We start from the raw sequence: 23279 nt of genomic DNA on the forward strand, positions 1-23279 counted from the left end.
ATTATAATATTTCAATATAAGTATAAACATATCTTAAAAAATATAAATATAAGTATAGTATGAGTAATGATTTATTAATAACATAAGGAATGAGGATATTTATTTTAAAAATAGAAAAAGCGTATGAATGTTAATTAAAAAAAATATAAGGAAGAATGAGTGCAAATATTTTATAATTAAATCATTCAATTCTTATATTTTAAAACTTTTTTGAATTTTTTTATAATTTTTAATTAAGTTATAGTTGATATGTTATTATTAAATAAAACAAGTACAATGAGTAACACTTTGTTAAAAACATAAAAGCAAATATAAATATAATTTTATTAAAAAATATAGAAAAATAAATATTTATTTTAAAGAAATATCACAGTAACCAGATTTTATCTTATCAACAACCAAAATATTAAAGAAAAAGTAAGTAGTTTGACTTGAAAGTAGAGAAAAAAAACTAGTGCCCCCATATTATTTTATCTATCACTTAATATTTTCTCACATATATTAAAAATAAATTATCTAGTAAATAAAGCCAATTCAATAAAATATCCTTACACAATTTCTTTTTCATTATTTGTAATTGTCATGTATTTAAAAGAGATAACTATTACGTATTTTTCTATAACAAAAGCCAAAAAAGTACATGCTTTTATTTTTTATGAATACATGAAATACTTAGTATTGTTCTTCTACCTTGATATGCTAAAAGTGAAATTGACTTCTTCAAAAATAAATTAATCTATAAAAGTTCTTGTATAGTTTATTTTTATTTTTATTTTTAATATATACATCAATTGGATTTAATTTGTAAAAAGTTTATTTTATTTTATTTTCACAGTTTCTCTTAAAAATTTTTATAAAAAAGTTTGTTCACACATATTCCTAAATAATTTACAACTTACAGCATGATAATTGCTAAAAAGTATTTTCTTACACTTAATTGCTTTGCTACAATAATTTGAGTGATGATAAGTTGATAATCATGCATTTACAACTAGAAAAAGAAATAATTTTTTATTGAAATATGAATCACACATAAAGAGATAAAACAATTTTGAAATTGTAATGTGTCACAACAATTGTAAGTTGGAGTATTTCATTATGCAATTGTCAATGTAAAATCAAAATTTATAACAATGAACCAATAAACAATAATACCCATCATATGGATCTTACAATATATGATTCTCACATCTCATACATTCAATTATAATAAAGATAGACATTTACCCATGAGAGTACCTATATAAGTAGTTTCTTTAATCTTCTTTTCTCAATCTATCTTTTGACTATGTTCTTGTCACACTCTTACTTGATGACCAACAGTGAGATAACCTTCTTTGCAAAGACAAAATCTTATTTCCTTTATGTTTTACAATCTCCATCAAATTAGATTTTCATCAGGTTTCGTAATATATAAATATATATATATATATATATATATATATAACCTCCCATATTAACCAATAAGCCCTTTTATATTATTAAATCACATTCATGCTCAAGACCCAAAATCTATTTCACATTAGTCACATTATAATGTTACATGATTTTCTAACATTCTCCCACTTGACTCATGTGAAGTTGTAGTACTTCAGGATTTAATAATTATATAAAGCATAATGCGGATTTAAATTAAGGATACAAAAAATAATAAGAGTAATGACACTTACATGTCATTTAATTAACACATTTTTCTTCCATGTACTACTATATCATTCTTTCTCCTTAATATGACTTTACAATTAAAAGTTTATAATAAGTTCAAACATAATGTCATTTTCATCAACAATAACATAATTGATTTTCCACATCATAATTTGCATGCATGCATATAAAGTGAAAAACATATATTTCATAAACATGTATATCAATGAGCTAATAAGTTAAGAGTGTCAAATAACCATTAGTAGTCATATTCTCAACATGACCAGTAAATGTTTTGGGCGATAACCCTTTTGTTAAAGGATCAACAATCAATCATAAGATTAGTATTAATATGTTTTATTAACACTATGTTTCTGAACCTCTTTCCTAACGATAAAGTATTCTAATTCCATATGCTTATTAACACCTTTGGAATACTTGTTGTTCTTAGAAAAGAAAATAGTTGCAAACAATAAATTCTCAATGGTTTGACAATAATGTTAACCACTCCATGTCCTGAGATAAAATTCTGCAACCAATTAGCTTGAAATGTAGCATTAAAGCATGCCACAAATTCAACCTCCATAGTGGATGCAATAATGATTGTTTCACACTTTTCCATTCGAATAAAAGATACACATAATGAAATATATACTTTCTTATAACCAACAAAGTTTGAACCTGTATATTCAATCACCTTAAGATAATCAGATCTCCTATAAGTAAGCATGTGATTCTTTGTACCTTAAGTATTTTAAGACACTTTTTACAACTTTTCAAAAATCTAATTTTGGATTACTCTAGTATCTACTAAGCATACCACCTGCAAAATTAATATTTGGCCTTGTACATGCTTGAACATACATCAAACTCCCAAAAGGGATATCTCCATCTATTTCCGTTCTAAATCATTCTTTGGACATTATGTGACTAAATCATCTCCTTTCTTCTATATTGGAACAGGAGATGTTAAACATTTTTCCATTCTAAATCTCTCTAAAACTTTATTAATACATACTTTCTAAGATAAGCCTATCAATCCTTGTGATCTATCACAAAATATTTCTATTTCTATCACATGTTATGTCTCACCCTCTTTCATTTGAAAGTTGTTATAAAGAAACTTCTTAGTCTCACTTAATAGACCAAGATCATTAGTTGCAAGCAAGATATCATCAACATACATAATCAAACCACTGACCTTCAAGTATATATACACTGATTAATAATGTTTTCCTTAAATTCAAAGGAAATAATAGGTATCATTGAACTTAATATACCATTGTCTCGAAGTTTGTTTAAGTTCATATATTGAATTCTTAAGTTTACACATCATGTGTTCCTTTCCTTCTTCAATGAACCCCACTGGTTGATTCATATAAACATCATCTTCTAAATTTCTGTTCAAAAAGGCGATTTTAACATTCATTTTATCCAACTAAAGATCATAATGAGTTACTAATGTCATGATAATTCTAAAGGAATCTTTTTTTAGAAACATGTAGAAATATTTCCTTATAGTTAGTGCCATTCTTTTGAGTAAAACCTTTGACAACAAGTTGAGCATTGTAATGTTTGATATTACCACCAAAGTCACATTTAGTCTTAAAGATCCATTTACATCCAACTCTCTCGCCTCCTTCTGGAAATTCCATAAGGTCGACATCATTTTGCATTAATGATTTAAACTCATCTTTCATTGCGTCTAACCATTTATCAGAACTATCACCATTGATGCCTTCTGAAAATGAAACTGAATTATTATCAATGCCTAAGTCATTTTCTGATTCTTGTAGATAAACCACATAATCATTTGAAATAACAGATCTTAACACTATTTCTTGTGGTTGTTACTACAGGTTCACTGTTAATCTTAGGATCATTTATTTTTTGTTCTTCTTCATCATGTTCTGATTCAACAACATGAAGAACAACAATTCTTGAAGTAGAGATACCAGTTAAAGGAACTTGTACTCCAACTTTCATAATGTCCACATTTTGTGAAGCTTCACTCCAACTGGTTTTACCATTCTCAATGAACCAAGCATTTCCAGTTTCAACAATTCTTGTACTATGGGTAGGACAATAAACATATACCATTTTGTTTATGCTGGATAACTAATGAAATATCCACTAATTGTTCTTGCAAACAATTTTTTTTTTCTTGTGGATTATATATTCTAATTTTTGTCTGACAACCCCAAACACGCAGGCATCTTAAACTGGATTACATGTCTGTCAACAATTCAAAATGTGTCTTTTGAACTACCTTACTAGGAACCTTGTTCAACAAATACATGCCAGTTTTTTTAAAAACATACATCCACAAGATAAAAAAAAGAATTACTTAACATGTTCCTAACCATATCCATTAAGGCTTGATTAGTGTATTGAGTACAAATACCTCGTTTCTTAAGGAACTTAGCAAATGAATTAGGGTGTTGTCCACTTTCATCAATCATACTTTCCATAATATTCACCACCTCTATTTGATCTAAAATTTTTCAATAATTAGGAATTAAATAAAATATAAAGATTTGATCACTTTGATAATTACAAATCTATCATACAAATAATTCCAAAAATAATATATTAATCGAAATAAAATTCATCAGTAATTAAGAATTAAATAAAATATAAAAATTTGATCACTTTGATTATTACAAATCTATCATACAAATAATTCCAAAAATAATATCATTTATCAACAAAATATACATTTTATGTCATTACTTTTATTCATCTTAATCTTTTTCTCTTGCATCTAAATAAAACAAAAATTCATGATTTATAATGTAACGGAAGAATTAAGATTTTATTATTTTAATTTAAAATCAATTCATAATCTAGCGGAAATAAAAGGATAAATAAAATATATTAGAAAAAATACTAAATTTGTTTTATTTACGGTGTTAAGGGTGTGAATCTTAAAAGGACCCCTTCAAGAAGAACCTTACATAAACATTAGTCTCATCCAAAAGGGTAGAAACTTTTACATGGCAGCTTGTGAAAATGTTAACCATACCGTCTAACTACCTAGACCCATGCATGGTCTCTGCGCTCGCTGCGTTCTTCTGTGTATATATATAATCTATTCTCATGCATGTGTAGACTACGAGTTATAATAATACATTTCTTTCTTTCTCTCTCTGTAATGCAACCATGGCTTCCTTCACTCTGCAACATTTTACCACACCAGTCAGTCTCAAGGGAGATAACTTTCTCACATGGAAACATCAAGTTCTTGCTACCCTTGGTGGCGTCAAACTCGTGCACTTTTTTGAAAGCAAAAATCTTCCTCCAAGGTACATTTATGATTACAACTACTACTCAGGGGAGGACACTAACTCAACTTTATTACAGATTAATCAAAATTGAATTAAACTAAGGCACTATAAACTTTTTTTAGTTATATGAATCTTTTGAACTATTATTAAAGGACATCATGTCTGCTGCTCCTTTTTGTTAAATTGAGCAACACATACAAGGGAATTTCCTGTCATAATCTTCATATGGAATAATTTAAGCAATGGAGTGGAAAACGGGAAATGAAAATGACAAAATGCTTGTGTTACCCTCCTCCACGACCATGAGAATAAAATGATGTCAATCAATTCTATATTTGTTCCACTACTAGCAAACTGTTTCAGACAAGTTGAAGCGGTGTACAAGCAAAAATACACACCAACTGTTCCACTACAAGCCTACGTGGGGAGGAGAAACAGAAATTAAAAAGGATAAACATGGGAAGCAATGAAGTTACAAGACACCCGCCAATTAATTTAGTTACAACTGCATGCATGGCTTCTGAAACATGAATTCAGCAAGGCTTAATTTCAAAACCTATGCTCAGAAGCGTTCGAGCTGATTCCATTGCTTTCTCACCCCCAAGCTCCAGGGCTTCCCCAGTTAGTTCTCCTTCGGTGTCCACGGACCATTGAGTAGAAACTTTCTTGTTATGTGGGGAATCGGGTTTCTTCACCTGTAAACTGTTCATGGAGGTGGGTGCTGCAGCTGCCACAAGAGGAGCACTTGGTGGCCCATGTCGTTTTTTGGGCACAGGCATGTCATGGTCATGTACACCCTTGTATGTTATAATGACGGCATCTGAGTTATCTACGGCAGATTCAATGTGCTTTCTAACAGGACATCCAGCAGAAGTGCATCTGTAGTAGTTCCTGAAAAAAAAATCAAGGGGTGATCAGAAGAAAAGGAATAAATTACAATTTCAATCGTCAAATTATAAAAACAAAAAAGAGGAAGTCAGTGGCATATAGAAGACAAGTAGAGCAGCTGTTTGGTTACTGTTTCAGAAAGTAAGTTATTATTGTTAAAGATCGACAAACAGAAAAATCCTGCTTTTGTTCCCATGGAGTAAGTTGTGAAGATCTCAATGGTTTGGATTTCTCTATACCAAGCTGTCCGTGGCATGGCAATACCCCACCCTACATTCCAAGTCAGTCACTTTTAAGCATAGGAGGAGGCACCACAGCTCGCACCCACCGTTTCATTTACATCCCAAAGTAGTCTCGCTGAAAAACTGCCCGCACCTAGCATCACAGTTCCAGTGGCGTAGACATGTTGGTGTGAAGATTTTTAGGAGATGAATGTCAGAATGTTATTTGGAACATTTTTCATTCACTTTTGGTTTTTAAGAAATGCTTTAGAAGTTCAGCAGCATCCAGACAATATTTTTCAGACTATTATTTTAAGAAATTATTCTAAAAGGACCTAAACAAGTTTTGAAATTAAGGTAAAAAACAAATCTTAAAAATAAAATAGAAAAGCAATTTCAAACAAGCCCTAATGACTAGCATATTGTATTTTACATACTTCATCACTTGGACATCTGTCCTTGTCCATTTGCCCATTCGAAGCAGCACTTATCAAGAAATAATAGAAGTCAAAGATCTACACCACCAACACATCTTTTACTTAAGACAAGAATCTCATCCTCCCTGTTTTGGAAGGAATGCACTGATAGTTATTCGTAGAGTAAATGAAATAACCACAAACTAAGTCTGTGTAAACTCAAGTTTCGATTAAATTACTTTTGCAAAATTATGCTAAAACTCATTTTAAAATCATGTTTGACTGAAAAACAAACAAGACGGTATTTTCCTGTTTACCTTTTAAACATACTTTTCTATTTTCAAACTGAAAACCAGACATGCACTAAGCATGCAAAACCAAAAAAGAAAAATAGTTTTGCAAAATTATGCTAAAACTCATTTTAAAATCATGTTTGACTGAAAAACAAACAAGACAGCATTTTCCTTTTTACTTTTTAAACATACTTATCTGTTTTCAAACTGAAAACCAGACATGCACTAACATGCAAAACCAAAAAAGAAAATTAGAGAATATTAGCATCCAAATGGTTTTGGATAATAAAGAGCACATGCATGCCCCAGTTATTGACTCTGGTTGACTTTGGGAATAGCAAATCAACGTTCTATGTAATTAAGATTCTTCTTTCATTACTTGTTGCACCAAGGAGAGAGAAATATGCATATAAAAAAAATACAGAATATCTGAAACTCCAATCCAAGTTGGAAAATAGACCTTCCCAATATATTACTTGAGCTGTTGATAAAATTTCCAGAATGAATGGTTGTTCTTTGTGCAGGGAAAATATATCAGTATCCGGCTCAAACTTTGACTTACTATTTACAACTGATTGAAGGCTTGCATCCATAACAGATAGGAAAATATACAGACTCTAACTCTTTTATTGCACAAACTCAGCCAATCATTAATGTTTTGGATAAATCAACCAATACATTTTATTTTTATAAAAATCACCTAAAAAATAATCTGTGACTGCTAATAATGTAGTCAAAACTCAAAAGATCAACAACAGAATAAAATTAAACTAATTTTTAATTTATGACGGTTGACTTTACTATGTTCAATGGAAGCCGACCTAAAAAGAAAACCTGTCTTTATGCAAATGAGCAACATCATTCAATTTCGAAACACAATCTGTGTCAATTATCACAAAAAAGAGTTCCACTACTATATTTTCATCAGAAAATTCAAGTTATAGAAGTTACAGTTTTCTGGTTATTACTCCTTATTTGTGAGCTTTGGTTTCTTTGGCAAACACAAGCCACAGACATACAGCAGTCTGAAATGGTATTACTGAGAAGTCCATACATATTCTCTTAAAGAACCAATAACTTCAGTTTTAAATAATACATGCTACCATGATGGATTCATCATTTCTTGGAACAAGAGAAGAAAGGGACAGACAAGTCCTAGTTTAACACAAAATTCAACAGTTAGCCACAGCTCCTGTTTCATTAGCATTAGATACAATATTTTTTAGAACTGTTTCATTTATTAATTTAGCACTCAGTTCATGTTGGTTTTGGCTTAGTTTTCCCACAAAAACTAAAGCTCTCTAAGCAATTTTTTTATTCAGTTATTCATACTAATACAATTATACAGACATGCACGGGATACATGTGTGTGCCTTCATCCTGGGTCATTAAATATAACTAGTTATTTATTGTTCAAATAAAGTTTAAACCTACACAATAAGAAACTGTTAATGAAGCTCAGCAGTTAGAATAGAACTTCCACAGAAAAGGGAAGTTGAAAATATGTGTGTGTGCAAGCGCATATAGAGAGAGAGGGGGGCAAAATTATTAAATACTAACCCAAATGGCAAAAAAAGCACTGGCTAGAAATAATGTATTTGCATTGCACACCATTGACCTTGCAAGCAAATAAACCCAACATACAATTTCTTATTGAATTCTACAATTTATCAGATTTTTTTTATTGGACACCTATTAAATCTAAATACAACTTATTTTTCACCCACATTGTGTAAGGATATAAACTTGTCAATGCAAAAGAAAAAAAGAAACATGCTAAGGACTGGACAAATTAAAAGGAAAAGAAAACAAAAAGGAAGCAAGATATAGACATTCACCTGGGATGCGGATTTCCCTTCACCATTTTCTGCCCATACTTGCGCCATCGGTAACCATCACCAGATATCCCCACATCCCCTGCTGCATGTATGACAAACTTGGGCTTCTTTCCAGGTTTTACAGGAGAATCCATGTCTGTTAAGTCACCTTTCTTCATTCTGGATATCAAATTAGATGGAAGACGTTAAATATTATATCCTGCCACAGTTACAAGAAAATGGTCTTATCTTTTTTTTTCTATAAAGTACATGCAAACTTACCTTTTTTTCGGTTCTGGCTCATTTACATGTTCCTCTTTCAAAATAACTTTACCATTACCACTGATACTAGATGAGTTTGGCCGTTTCTTATCAGAGCTGCAGGGTCCTTGTAGAGATTCTTTTGAAGAAATAGATGGATCGGGATCCTTCAGAAGTCTGACAGGCTGATCTGGAACACTGTTTTCTACAATAGGTTCACTGGCAGACAGAAACTTATTTTCCCTAAGAGAATTAGTCTTCCGTGGGGGATCATGACTATGCTCACTTTTATAAACAATCTCTATCACATGACCAGAATGATCACAGCATTCAATCTTCTTAGCAAAACAGTCTGAATGAGTGCACCTGTAATAGCTTCGAGAACCTGTAGGACTCTTCACTTGCTTCTGACCATACTTCCGCCAGTTATATCCATCAGATGCTGATGACCTCGCAACAGAAACAGCAGATAAGGCTTTGCCACCGGAAGGATTTTTCTTATCTACTTCTGGCAAATGTGCATTATTGACCTTTGGAGTAGATAATTTTTGTTTTGGTGCAGTTGGACTAGAAACAGATGATAAAGATTGTGTAACAGAAGCTGGTGGTAGTTCAGACAATGGAGTTGAACACACAGACAGCTGAAGCCGATTTGTCTGAGTTGGAAGTGGCTGGGCTGCTCCTCTTTGAATAATTTCTTTTTCAGGAGGTGCAACTGTCTCCTGAGTAAGAAATTTTCTACTTTAGTGCAAAAAAAGCAAAATATATGTGACTTTCTGATGCTTAATTAAAACACAATAAAGATTGCTTTATCTTAGGAATTACTAATTCAAGAAAAGCAATCAAATGACTACTTGTTAATGTTTGTTCGGTGCACCTTAAATTCTCACGTGGGTTATGTTAATTTTTACAATCAATTTAAGGAGATTAGTTGTGCGCTTCACTTTCAAGTTGTATTGCATAATCTGAACTGTCCATACACCTGTAAATTGATACACAAAGCAAAATGCAACTCTGAACCCTTCATCAATGCTCCAAGGCTGAATTGGGTTGGGAAGCCAAATTCCAAAATTAAAAGGACTAAGTACCTCCCCCCAAAAAAATCCCTTAGTTGATTGAAGCCCAAGAGTGGTTTACAAATACCCCAGTCATACTAACACACAAGCCATACAGAACACGGTCCATCGTTGACCATACCTAGTAGTCATACTAAAATTCAACTTAGTTATGGAAAAAGAGTCATGATAGACAGACTCGTGGGGGCTTTAGTAGCTAGAATGTCAAGGATCAATTCACCTAAATTCTTCAAGTTAGACAAAAGCTCAAGAATGGTTTATATATCTACAGTATTTTTTTAGTACTAAATACATCATCAGAGAGGAAAATGCAATGTAAATCACAGGGATAGGAAAAGTATTCTAAAAATCTTCACAAGCGTCTTACACGAGTAATATTCAGATTCAGGTCTCAATTTTGGAACTTGCCAATTATGAGTTGCAGCAGGTACCCTTGATAGGATTTTGGATTATTGCAGCCCGTAGTTAGTTTCTTGATTTTTTTTTAAAGTTTCAAGCTCCTTATGTGGGATCCATCATTAGTATACTTCAAAAGGTAGATGTGAACTCTTTTTTATGTTGAAACTACTAAGCATTTACTTACACTAGGGAAATCAAGAAGCCTGATAAGTATTCTCCAAGAATAAGTTTCATAATATCTAATCTCAGGATGAAATGATTTATCCATATTATCCTCAGACTACTCATTCAAAACCAACCATCATCATCCTGAACACCTATGAAACAAAGACGAAAATGAAAGAAAGAAACAGAGGAACACCACAATTCATACTACCTTTCAGGAAGTTAAAGATTTTAAAGCTAAAGTAACACTTCCCAAACACTAGGTTCTTTAAAACAATATTCAAAGATCCAGTTAACCTATAGGTAGCAACTGGTAAGAATTGCAACTGAGCAAAACTCTTCAAACGGGTTACACTTACACTACATACCAAATCCCTAACCAACCAGAGAACAACTACTAGAAAACCCTTCAAACAAACGATCGCACCAAAACAACACTTAAAATCTCGTTCAAAATAATTAAATCAAATTCCCTAAGATAAATGCTATCTAACCTTACTTTCGGCTTTGCCACTGGAATTCGACGCAGCAGAGCTCCCTTGCAAATCTGTCACATCAACCAAACAATTCACTGAAATATAAATATTCATTTCGAATATGCGTGTGTGGAAAAGAAGGCCACACACTGAACGAAATAATTACCGTCACTGCGATGGTGCTGCACAGCAAGGGTTTGAACCGAAGAGGTAACAGCACCGCCTAGGGTTTCTAAATTGGACTCCGTACGACGCTCGTCAGAACTCCGTAACTCGACGCGCTGCGACTCGGCGGCGGAGGGCGATTCGGTGAGTCGTTGTGTTTGGTTGGCGTCGTGCGGTTCTCGGTCAGAATCGTTTGGCTTGGGGTGTGGCTCTGGGAGAGCTTGGGGGCTGCGGCGCTCAGCCATGGCGCAGTAGCGGAGTATTGAGAGAGAGTGAAGGTTTGGAGCGGTTGCTGGTTTTATGGTGTGGAAAAGCGAAACGTTTCGGGTTTCAAGAAACGCCACAGTTAGTGTGAGAGAGAGTTTGCGGGGGAGAGGGTGTGTGGGTGCGTGTCTCTGACCTGCATTGACTCAGGTGCCTCTTTTCCTCACCAACAATACTTAATCAATGTTTCATTTATCAAAACTCAAATATTAATACTACACTTTAATACATATATTTAATAATTAGGGTCTTCTTAATCACATTCCAACCTCATTCAATTCAATGTCAATACTATCAATATTTTTAAATTATTTTATTCAATTTTTTATTCTTTCAATAAAGACGTTATTTTGACTGAAACATATTTTTTTTTTACTTTAATTATAAATTAGTAAAAAATAATATACTTCATTAAAAAGTAAAATATCAGTCATTTCAATTTCTTTTAAAAATTAATTATAGTCATTGATTTATTGTGTTAAGAAAATAAATATCTTTCTGAAAATAATATTTATGCAATTTTGTCAATTTCACCTAATTGAATAAATAGGTGTTAATATGTAAACTCCAATAATATATGATGGTAATATTTACATGACTTTCAAATATTGAATTGGTTCTTAAGAAATTAAAAATAAAACCAATGATATATGAGAATATCTGTAAGTTAATAAATAACAAACAATATTATACATGAAAATATTATTGTTAACATTTTATTATTAAATGAGGAAATCAGGTCCCATAAATTTTATAAATACACAGAGTTTTTAACTAGTACACCAACGAAATTAATATTATACACGAAAATATTAATAATAGACTTTAACATAGGCTAATTATTAAGAGATAAATTTCACAAAAAATATTCAATGACCTACGTGTTACTTTTTATATCTTTAAGAGATTAAAAGAGATGATTGATTTAATTAAAAGATTCTCTTTTGTTTATGAAAAACTTGTAAATTTACAACAACTTTACATTATCAGTGGGTATATTATATTATTTAAATGGTTTTAAATGCATTAACAAATTAATATTCTCATTCAACTGGAAAAATCTAGTAATTATTTGAAAAATAACATCATGATGAAACTAATTTTTCAACTACTTTATTAATAAAGATACTTGTATCAACAATAAAAGGATCTATTAATGATATAAAATAGCTTATATAACATTTAACGTAACCTTATTTTGACTTTTAATGACAAATTTTAGTTGTCAACTTCAATATTACTCTTATAATGATATATATAAATTAAAAATATGCCAGTCAACATATTTTTTATTAAAATTATAAATACATTAATGATTTATTTATTATTTTTATCAAATATTCATAAAATATCATTTTGCATTATCCTTCATCACCAAGAAAATGTCAATTTCTAAAAATTATAGAAATGAAACTAACGGAACTCACATTAAGAATAAACAAATTATTATAAATTTTTAGTTCTTTTTATATGGGTTATATTTTTTTATTTTTTACTTCTAATATAATCAGAAAATAAGAACATGCTAATTCATTTTCTTTCTGTTATGCTATGACAGAAGGTAACACACGCCGTCCGTTCCTCCGTTAATAGCACTGTTTGTTAGTTGACGCCGTCAATTCTGTAATGTAATGTTCCTGATTCTTTGACTAGCTACCTTTTCTTTTGCTTTTGCTTTTTGGAGCATTAATCACTCTTGAATCCTACGTGGACACTTTCTCTGCCTTTCTTTACTTTCAACGGTTTAATCGTCGTCCCATAAGATTTAGTCATGTCAAATATTTAATATTAAATATATTTTTAAGTATCATTAAGATTATTATATTTCTTATTTTTTATTAAAAATATTTAAGTTTTATTTATGTTAACTCACAACACTTGTTAAATTCTTTTATATTTCACAGTATTAAGGATTTCAGAAATATAAATAATTACATTTCACAATAAATACAAATTTCATCTTATCAATTAGTGTTATAAGATTAAATTAAAATTAAAGTTAATTTTTTAATATATTTTAAGAAATAAATTTATCTTTGTCGATATAGAATTTTAATAAATACTAACCAATTATTTCATATAAAAGATAAGATACCATATCAATAAATAAAATTAGATTTTTAAAGTAAATTATAGAGACAAAAAATATCAACTTCAACAATGAGTGATTGAAAGAAAGAAAGACATTGCATACATATGAAAATTAAAATGTATTCACTTTATAAAAGAATAAAAAAAACATATTTATTGTAGGGATATTAAAATTTGTGTAATAGTAGTTCTAAATTGAAAATGTTTTCAAATAAATTGAATTATGTATTTTGATTTGATATTTTTGGAGCAACTTTTATAGTTAATGGCTATGGCACTTATACTAGAGTTGAATAAAAGTTGGATTTGACATAAATGAGGTTTGGGAAGGAATATAATAGGAATAGAAGTAGTACGATCAAGTCAATAAAGTTCATAGGTGGCTCATGCCAAAGTTGATGACGAATCTGACCTAAATAAGTATTAATATTATGTTTATAGTTGCATTTTGTTATTTGATTTATAATAATAGTGGAAGCATAATGTTAAACCAATAAATAAAAGGAAAAGGGGCATCCACTAGGAACCAGTGTCGATAAGGGGAATGGAAATCCCAAGCATAAGATTGTGTAACTTCTATTATTTCATAACTTCAAATTTAGAAGTTTAAAATTGTAATAAATTTACAAAATTTAGAGTTGGATACAATTCTAGGAAATCAATTATCTAACTCACTAAATAGAAATATTGGGTTGAGTTTTTTTTTAACGGGTTGGATTAAGTTGAGTTAAGATTTTGAGATTTTTCCTTTTGTTATTACAATTACGAGTTATATTTTTAAAGTGTCGACACAACTAAAATTAAAATAAAATAAGATAAGATGTTTGTTTATTTGATATTCGGGTTAAGATGTGATGGAAACGAATCAAAGACGAACAACGAAAATGAGAATGTAAGATGAGTCTGATTGTTTCACTCTTAAATCGGTTATGACTTTTTATTGGATCCAGGAGTTTCCTGTGGTTGGGATAAAATTATTTGGTCTTCATACTTCCAAAACTCTTGTCCTTTGGAAAGTTTTTCATGGACAACTTCCTACAAATCAACACATTCAAAATAAAGGTCTGCATATTTGTTCTATGTGTACACTTTGTACAAAACACGAGGAATCTATTCAACATTTAATTTTTTAATGTTCTAATGCTTTGCGTATTTGGAGTTGGGTTTGGCAGATTTTTCCTATTCTCTAATAAGGATGATCTTCTCTCTTTTATTAAGAGTGATGGTAATCCTTTGGTTAATTTGATTAAGCTTGTTGTTATAACTTTTTCTATTTGGATGATATTGCATATGAGGAATTATGCTCGTTTTCAGGATAAGATTGAGGTTTCTAGGGTTATTTCGGTTATTAAATATTTAACTTATCTAGTGGGAAATTCATCTAAAACTTCAATGAAGAATGATATGTTAGATTTCAACGTAAGTTTTTTTGTATTAATACTTGTACTGGTAAAGTAAAGTTCTTTGTTCTCTTCCTGTTAGATGAGAGTTTCCTTCACCAGGCTAAGTTAAAATTAACATTGATGGGGCTGCTACGGGATATCCTAGTCTTGCTACTTGTGGAGGTATTTTCTGTGGGAGTATGGAGGAATTTATTCGAGCTTTTTCTGCATTTCTTTAAGTTCAGACTGCTCTTGTTGCTGAGTTTTATGAGGTTATACATGCTACGGCGGAAGCTCAAAAGATGGGGCTTACTAATGTTTGGCTGGAATGTGATTCTGCTTTGGTTTGTATTGCGTTTGCTCCTAGGACTAATGTTCCTTGGATGTTTCATAATCGATGAAATATTTGTCTTAATTACTGTGGTGTGGGAAAATCAGGTTTAGGGTTACTCATATTTTTCGTGAAGAAAATGCGTGTGCTCATAAGTTGGCTAATTTAGGATTTATTCATAGATAATCTTTTCATGGGTATAATAGGCTATCATTTAGTTTGTTCTTAGAATTCTTTATGAATAGATATAGTCTACATATGTGTCTTTTTTGTTAACATGTGGGTTTTGGTCTAATCCCCATATTTTTGTATTTTTTTTCTTTTTTTTCTTTTTAATAATATTTTTTTTCATGTGATGACAAATGATTGTTGTTATTTAGGTGTTAGTATACCTAAGATGTCAAGTTGCATAGTCATGCCAATATCAAATTAAATGTAAGACTAGTATAAAAGTGAATAATAAATTTGATATCAGGCTACTCATATTAAACACATCACTCAATTCCTATAAGAACGTGGAATTATTAAGTAACATGAACTAATGAACACTTCTAAATCATACATCTAAATTTGTTAGAAAAAAATTTAATTTAATTATACATATAAAAAGGTTTATATAAATGCCAAGTTTTTTTTTTAATTTCTTATCCCTTAATTGTTTTCATCAATAAACTAAATATTTACATTCAGTTCTGAATTGGAAATATTAAATTAGGGGGAAAATGAATTTTATAGTCAATGAATAACCAATTTTCTACAGAAGTTCCGTAATTAAAAGGAGATAGTAATGTAACTTTTGCTAAGGCATCAGAAAAATATTTATTTATTAAAAATAATGAAATGTGTTGAGAGACCATTATAATATTGAATGCTATATGTTTTTCATAATTCTTTTAACTCTTTTTTGTAATTCCTTAACACTTATAATATAAAAAAAAATTACAAAAATAATATAATTATATGTATAAATAGTACGTATTACTGACTTTATATTTATATTTATGTAAAACATAATATTTAATTATAAGTATGTGCGTATTGTAAGGAGGATAAGATTAGTCTTAGATTAAAAATGATACAATTAAAATGACACTTGAATATTTTATTTTTAAAATAAAAGAGCATATAAATAGAAAATTTAGTTATTCAAATTTCATTATAAAAGAACCACACTTTCTCTAAAAGTTTCATTTAACTTTCATCTTCCTTCTTTCTAAGATTCTGACCTCCTCACTTATCAGTTTGACGATCGGAGTCCGCCATTAGATTCTGAGAGTGAATACTACAAGGTAGTCTTATTAGATTTGTCTCAATCTAGATTTTTGCATGTGACTCTTTTAACTTCAGGATTAGTCTTTGTTAGCTCAGAGTCTTAGTGTTATAGTTAGATTTTTTTATCAGAACTCTATGGTGCAGGTTAAGCTACCCTTGAACTTTTGGTAGATTTGGAACTCTTAGTGAGTATATGCTTAAGTTCAGGTAGGGAAAACTAATTTTAAATTTTCAATAAAACTCTAGGCTAGAAGATCTGGATGTGGAGGGTGACATGGTCACCAGTCTCAAAATTTCTTACAAGATTGATTGTTTTGGTATATTAGAAGTTGATTGAAATTAGAATGTGAAATTTTATATATGGTAGATGTTATAAAATTATATTAGTTTTTTATTTGAATAAGTAAATGAATGTATTTAAATAGTTTGATGAATCACTTAAATGATAATGATTTTTAGTATTGGCTTTTTATTCTGATTTAGATTAATTATTCAACTCTAGTAGGGACTTTGTTACTTTGGTTTAATACATGTGATAAAAAACAATTTGAATGAAAATATTATGTGCTCTTGAGTCCATTTTTTCTCAAACGAGATGGGATTAACTCTGGAATGTTCACTAGTTAATTTCGTTCAAACTAAAATTTTAGTCAAACCAAATTTTTTAGGTTGCTCGCGGGTGCATTTTTGCTCAAGCCAAACAAAATTTATAATAAAAAAAACTTAAACTGGAACTTTGTACTCACTTTTAAAAGGTTGATTATTTCTAATTCATAATTTTTAATTATAAATTATGTGAAATTTTGCTTTATTTATATTTAATTAAAAATTCTTTAATTAGATAATTACGTGAGTATTGGATGAAATTTTGTGTGTTTTGAAATTCTAAGCTTTGGTATGACTTGATTGTGTGATTTTGGATATTTTAAAATTTGGATATGAACTTAATCAAGACATATTATTTTCAGGAAAGAAAATATCGTGTTAAGATTGTTTAGGATGTGTATTGAGTAGGGATTCGTCTAGAAGGAGATATCCCGACTCTCCTGGAATAATGAAATCATATAGATGAAGTTATTCAGGTGGTGAGATTCAAATGAGTTTCATATGAATGGGTAAGTTATTTGAAATATAACTAATTTGATCTGTTATATGAGTTAACCCGGTTGTACTAGGAGAGATGATATTAAGATGATTTATGTGCATAGTTGTGTGAATTTCACAGTGAGATAGTATGACATGTTCAAATCTATGAGTCTAAGTCAATGCACGAGTCTTCCGGAAGTAGAGTCAAGTGTCCGAATATGTTGGAGAATAGAGATCTGACGTGAGGGAAATGTGAATGATGATTTATGATAGATACTTGATGGTTTGAGAAATTTTATGAGACTTATGTTTTGTTAAAGTGAAATTGAAATTATATAGACTTTTTCTATTTAGTTAACTTACCCTATTGTTTATTGTGTTTTGTTTTCTTTATGATCTTGTTTTTACACGGGAGCAGATGAGGTTGCAAGTAATAGAGTTACTCAGCGAGCAGTTCGAATATGAGATGACTTTACTTTAAATGTTTTGTTTGTTTTTAAAACTTTGTATATATTAAAATCCCCAATAAGAAGAATATATTTTTGAAAATACAATATAAGATAATTGTATATATTTATATATTAATTATATATTGTTTACTTTTTATTTTATCAAAAATTGAAAAAAATATGGATGTTACACGTATAATAATTAAAGTTTTTTAATATTTTTCTGAGTTTTAAACTATTTTTATACAATTCTCCATTTTTTTTATGTTTTTTTATATCTATTTTATTATTTATTCTTGTAAATTAGTTTCATTGATATTTGAACTTAATAAAATTATTATTTTATTTTCAAATGGGTTGTGTCATTTGAATAATAATAAAAATGATCAATGGAATAAGTTTATTGTAAATATTGGTAAAATAATTGTTGTACATAACTACAATTTTTTTCCCGAAATATCTTGGCAAAAAATTCGTTATAATCTACAAGTAATTATATTGTATAATTTAAATTTAAGAATATTGTGTTTATAATGTTATTAAGTTATGACTTGCATTTAAATAACTCAAGGTCATGTTTAATTGTTTTTAATGTTGTCTCTAGATGTTTTTGAACATATTTATTATTTTAATATAATGTTTAGACAATATAATAAATAATTTTTAACCTTTTGAAAATGTAAAATGAATTTATAATTAAAATAAGAAATCACATTTCAACACTAAAATAGGAACAACGACACTTATAATATGTAAATTAATTTTTAAAAAATAATGTAAAATTTTAGTTTTTATTAAGATGAATTTTAAATAGATAAATATTTAAAATTCGATAGATAAAAGGTTTATTTCTTATTTTATTATAATTGTTTTTACGTCTCTTATCTCTAAACTCTCGTTAAACATAGAAAAAAATTAAGATTACGGTTATTCTACCAAATTATAGCTAAAAAGAGATAGAAAAATAAAACATTTCAATGTACCAATCAAATGTGTTTCGTAAGTAAAACATTTATGGTTTATATTTCATTGTTTTTTATTGTGTATTCTGTTAAGAAAAAATGTTCTTAAAGTAGGATTCATTTTTTCAAGCTTATATGAATTGTTTTGAGATTTTTGAAAATGTCTAAGTGAAGTTTTATCTATAGACACACATCAATTAAATTAAAGCAAGAGAAAATAATAGTTTCTTTTATTTGAGGGTTTGGTTGTTTAGAAGTGTAGAATGTGTGATAACTAAAATACTAAATATATGCCTATAAAAATTGATATATGTACATTTAAAAACATTATTTGGAATGAAATGAAGAATGCATGTTTTTATGAATCAATTGAAAGTTGAAAACAATGTAGACAAGGTGCTTGATGCATTAGAATGATGATTTGGATGAATTATTACTAATTTTCTGGTTTTTTTTTAATTTTCAAACTAAATATTGTTCAACTGATGTATCATCATTGAAGTGATGCATAAATGGTGTGTAATGATTACACTCATTGTTCAATATCGTTCATTCTTACTTGAGTTACAATACGGGTGTTTAAACCATGACATTGTAGTTGAAACAAAGACTTGTGACTTGAGTGAGGAAGATGTAGATGAAACTTTTTCCCTTCTTGAAGCATATCGCTCAATTATTATGTTCGACTCTCAAGGTATGGTAGATACCAAGTATTTTTGTTACAAGTTTGAGTGAGGTGCAGGAGGTCGATAAGCATGAGTTTTATATTCTTGGAGAATCATGCAGCTACGTTTGGGGTACTCAAGTGGTATCATGGTAACTTTAGCATTAGTCGAACAATGATAAAAGTTTTGGAACATGTTGGAAGAATATCAGTATGTGTATATTGCTCGAACATTAACAGTGCACTCAAGCGATAAATTAGGTGAGGGGAGTACATAATTAATTTATGCCCTCTAGACAAATCTCACCTAAATGGTGAGTGACCGCTCAAGTAAGGAAGCTTGTTCCTAGTTATGGAACGAGAGTCTCCTCAAACAACATGTTTTCATGTGTTTATATGTGTGTTGTTATGAGAATGAATAATCATCATGATGTATACATTGATGAATTAATAGTATATGCTTTAGGCATGTGATTAATGTAGGATATGTATATGACCGAAAATGATAAAGGTGAGATCATTTACTTATGTGTGAGTAAAGATGTGATGTATATGGACAATGATATATTTATGACATGTTGTGGATATTTGGGGTGACATCAGTAAGAATATTATGTGGCACCTCACGATTATTTATCTTATTAATTGATCAATTACCATAATTATCCTATTATATTATTGGTAATTACTTGATGGACGTAATTACTATTACCATAAATAATTAGGGTTTCCCCTTGGGTGTATTATAAATAGAGATTACCAGACAACTAAAGAAGACACTCTCATATTCTAACATCACACGGCCGAAACTCATTCCCTAAAGGGATTTTCGAGCCTCTCATCTCTTTGTCTCTCTACTCACATAATTCCATTCTAAGCGATACACCCTAAAGGGGAACCCGATCAAGATCATGTCTTCGTCCCTCAGCCATACAATCACGGGTCTACCAGGGAACCCGATCAAGATCATGTCTTTGTCCCTCAACCATACGATCACGGGTCTACCAGGTATTATTTAATCATCATTATTCTCGTTTCATTATATGATTGAGGAATCCTAATCCAACATGTGGTATCAGAGCGTTTATGTTGCTTAATCGATTCTTCTTTCGTTTTCCCTAAATTTGGAAGAAACGAAGATTTTGATTCAACCTATTGATTTTCGATGTTTTTATTTTGGTATATTATTGAACCACTTATTTTCGAAAATCCACCTTGATATCATAAAAATAAATTTTAATTTTTTCGAGATCCATAATTATTTTAAGATTTTGAAAATTAAAATTTAATATGAATGTTATGTGTTCTTCGTAATTTTCGTGAGTATTCTCTTATTTGGAATGAAATTAATTTTGATTCTATGTTCATCATCATTATTTGTTGTTTGTATGAATTTTCAAAAATTAGGAATAAAGAATTTTCGGAAATTAATTATTCCCTTAATTAGGAAATTTCAAAAATAATATTTTTCCTTAATTCAAATTTTCGAAATACAATTGATTCCCTTAATTAGGAATGGATTTGATTTGATTGTGTTTTCCTAAAAAAATAAATAAAAATTGATATCTTAGTCTCCAAGTTTTTCCTTATTTAGAATAGTATATTCTTGCTTATTAATTTTCGGGTATTATTATTATTATTACTATTTTCGAAAATAGCAGTCGTGTCAAACTTGGAAACATATCAATCTAATTAAAATTTTGAAGACCAAATCTAAAATCAAATCCTTAATATTCCGCTACTCACCTTATCGGATTTACGAGTAACATATTTACGCGTTTCCTTTTATTTATCGAATTAAATATGGTAAATCTCATGATACTGTAATTATGTTTAAAAAAAATACTTATTTTGTTAAACTCTTAAATATATATATATATATATATATATATTAAGTTTGACAAAATTAAAATTAAATTTTTTGCTTAAACTTAATAACAGGAGTCTCCCTTTTGTCCAACGATGATGGGTTATGTCTTGTTATTTGAGTCTAATTAAGCACCTTCACTTACTTGTGAGTACACTTAATTATTAAATATTCACATGACATTTGCCTAAAAACACAATTACTTCTATTCTGTCCAACGATGTTTGTGGAACTTGTGTTTTGCAAACTTAATATGTGCATAAGCTTAAATGTTCACTTCTGTCCAAAGATGATGTGTCACATTCTTATTGCACATACCTTACTTATAATTGTTCATTATGCTTAAATAATTGGTAATTAACCAAAGTGAAAGCTGATTATTTAAGTAGAACCTAATCTAGTCTATTATTTTGATGTTATAATAGATTTTATCACAACTTCATTATCATAATGGTTCTTACTTATGTCTGCTTTAGATATAAGTTTCCCTATGTCACTTTAACTTTTTCCTTAGCCTAAGTATCTTAATTCATCGTCTAACCAACCCCTAATATGGAAATTAAGACCTTGACTGGTGAAAATCAGTGAAGGTTTCCTAGTCCACTTCATTATGACTTCTCTTCATTTTGCGTTTGAAGCCTTCAAAGTCAACTATAATACTCAGAAGGACAAATGGTCCATGAGTGAGTTGATTGCTATGACTGTTCAAGAAGAAGAGCGCCTGAAGCTGGAGAAACCAGATGTTGCTTACCTCGTGGCTACTGAATCAAAGAAGCGGAAGGGCAAATTCCATTGAAAAGGAATCTAATAAGGTCCCTAAAACTGATGTAAGTGCACCCTCCAGCTCTAACAAATCCACTAGCAAGTCCTACTGCAAGTTCTGCCGCAAGGTAGGACATAAGCAGTCTAAGTGCTCAAGCTTTAAGGAGTGACTAGCTAAGAAAGGTAATCATCTAAATATGATAATTGAGTCCTTTAATTTAAATGTTCCAACTAATACTTGGTGGTTTGACTTTGGTTCTATGGTTCATGTGACCAATTCAATCCAGGGATTCCTTACAATCCGGAAGCTGGAAAGAAACCAAAGAACACTTAAGATGGGGAATGGACAAGAACTATTTGTCGAAGCTGTGGGAACCTTAGAATTACTTATGAAAACTGTAAAATGTATTAAACTTTTTGATACCTTATATATTCCCGAAATTACTCGAAATCTTGTATCAGGACCAAAGTTAGACATTGATGGTTTTTATGTTTCCCATGGTCATGGCAAACTTACTATTTCTTTAAATTCTCAATTGTTTTGGTACTGGTTTTCTGGATAACGGTCTCTATAAGTTAGAACTAGATGATAGCTTCTCTAAATCTTTGTTATCATATAATATTAATGAGAACTTAACAAAGACCAAGAGAAAACGAGACTTAGAAACTTCATCCATGTTGTGCCATCAACGTTTAGGCCATATTTCACGAGATCTCTTATCTCGACTTGTGAAGGATGAAGTCTTACCATCTCTCGATTTCACTGATTTTGGAACATGTGTCAAATGCCTCAAAGGCAAAATGACATCCACGACTAAGAAAGGTGCCACTAGGAGTTCAAAATTATTAGAACTTATTCATACTGACATTAGTGGCCCTTACAACATCGTTGGAATAACAGGACATAATTCATTTATCATTTTTATAGATGATTATTCTCGTTACATGTACTTGTATCTCATTAAGGAAAAATCTGAATCACTTACAACTTTTATAGATTATAAAACTGAAGTTGAAAAACAACTTGATCTTCAAATAAAA

General features: G+C 30.0%; 1 protein-coding gene across 1 annotated transcript; it reads right to left on the reverse strand.

Moving 5' to 3' along the window:
* Nucleotides 1-5245: 5245 nt before the first annotated feature.
* LOC137807442 (probable WRKY transcription factor 32) lies at nt 5246-11576 on the reverse strand. The gene is made up of 5 exons (XM_068608089.1): nt 11110-11576; nt 10962-11014; nt 8849-9549; nt 8588-8746; nt 5246-5822 (listed from the first exon to the last, which is right to left on the reverse strand). The coding sequence occupies exons 1-5, from the start codon at nt 11351-11353 to the stop codon at nt 5465-5467; spliced, it is 1515 nt and encodes a 504-aa protein (XP_068464190.1). The 5' UTR covers nt 11354-11576; the 3' UTR covers nt 5246-5464.
* Between the last annotated feature and the right edge of the window lie 11703 nt (nt 11577-23279).

Source organism: Phaseolus vulgaris, chromosome 3 (assembly GCF_000499845.2).
Source record: "Phaseolus vulgaris cultivar G19833 chromosome 3, P. vulgaris v2.0, whole genome shotgun sequence".
In the NCBI taxonomy this organism is placed as follows: Eukaryota; Viridiplantae; Streptophyta; class Magnoliopsida; order Fabales; family Fabaceae; genus Phaseolus; species Phaseolus vulgaris.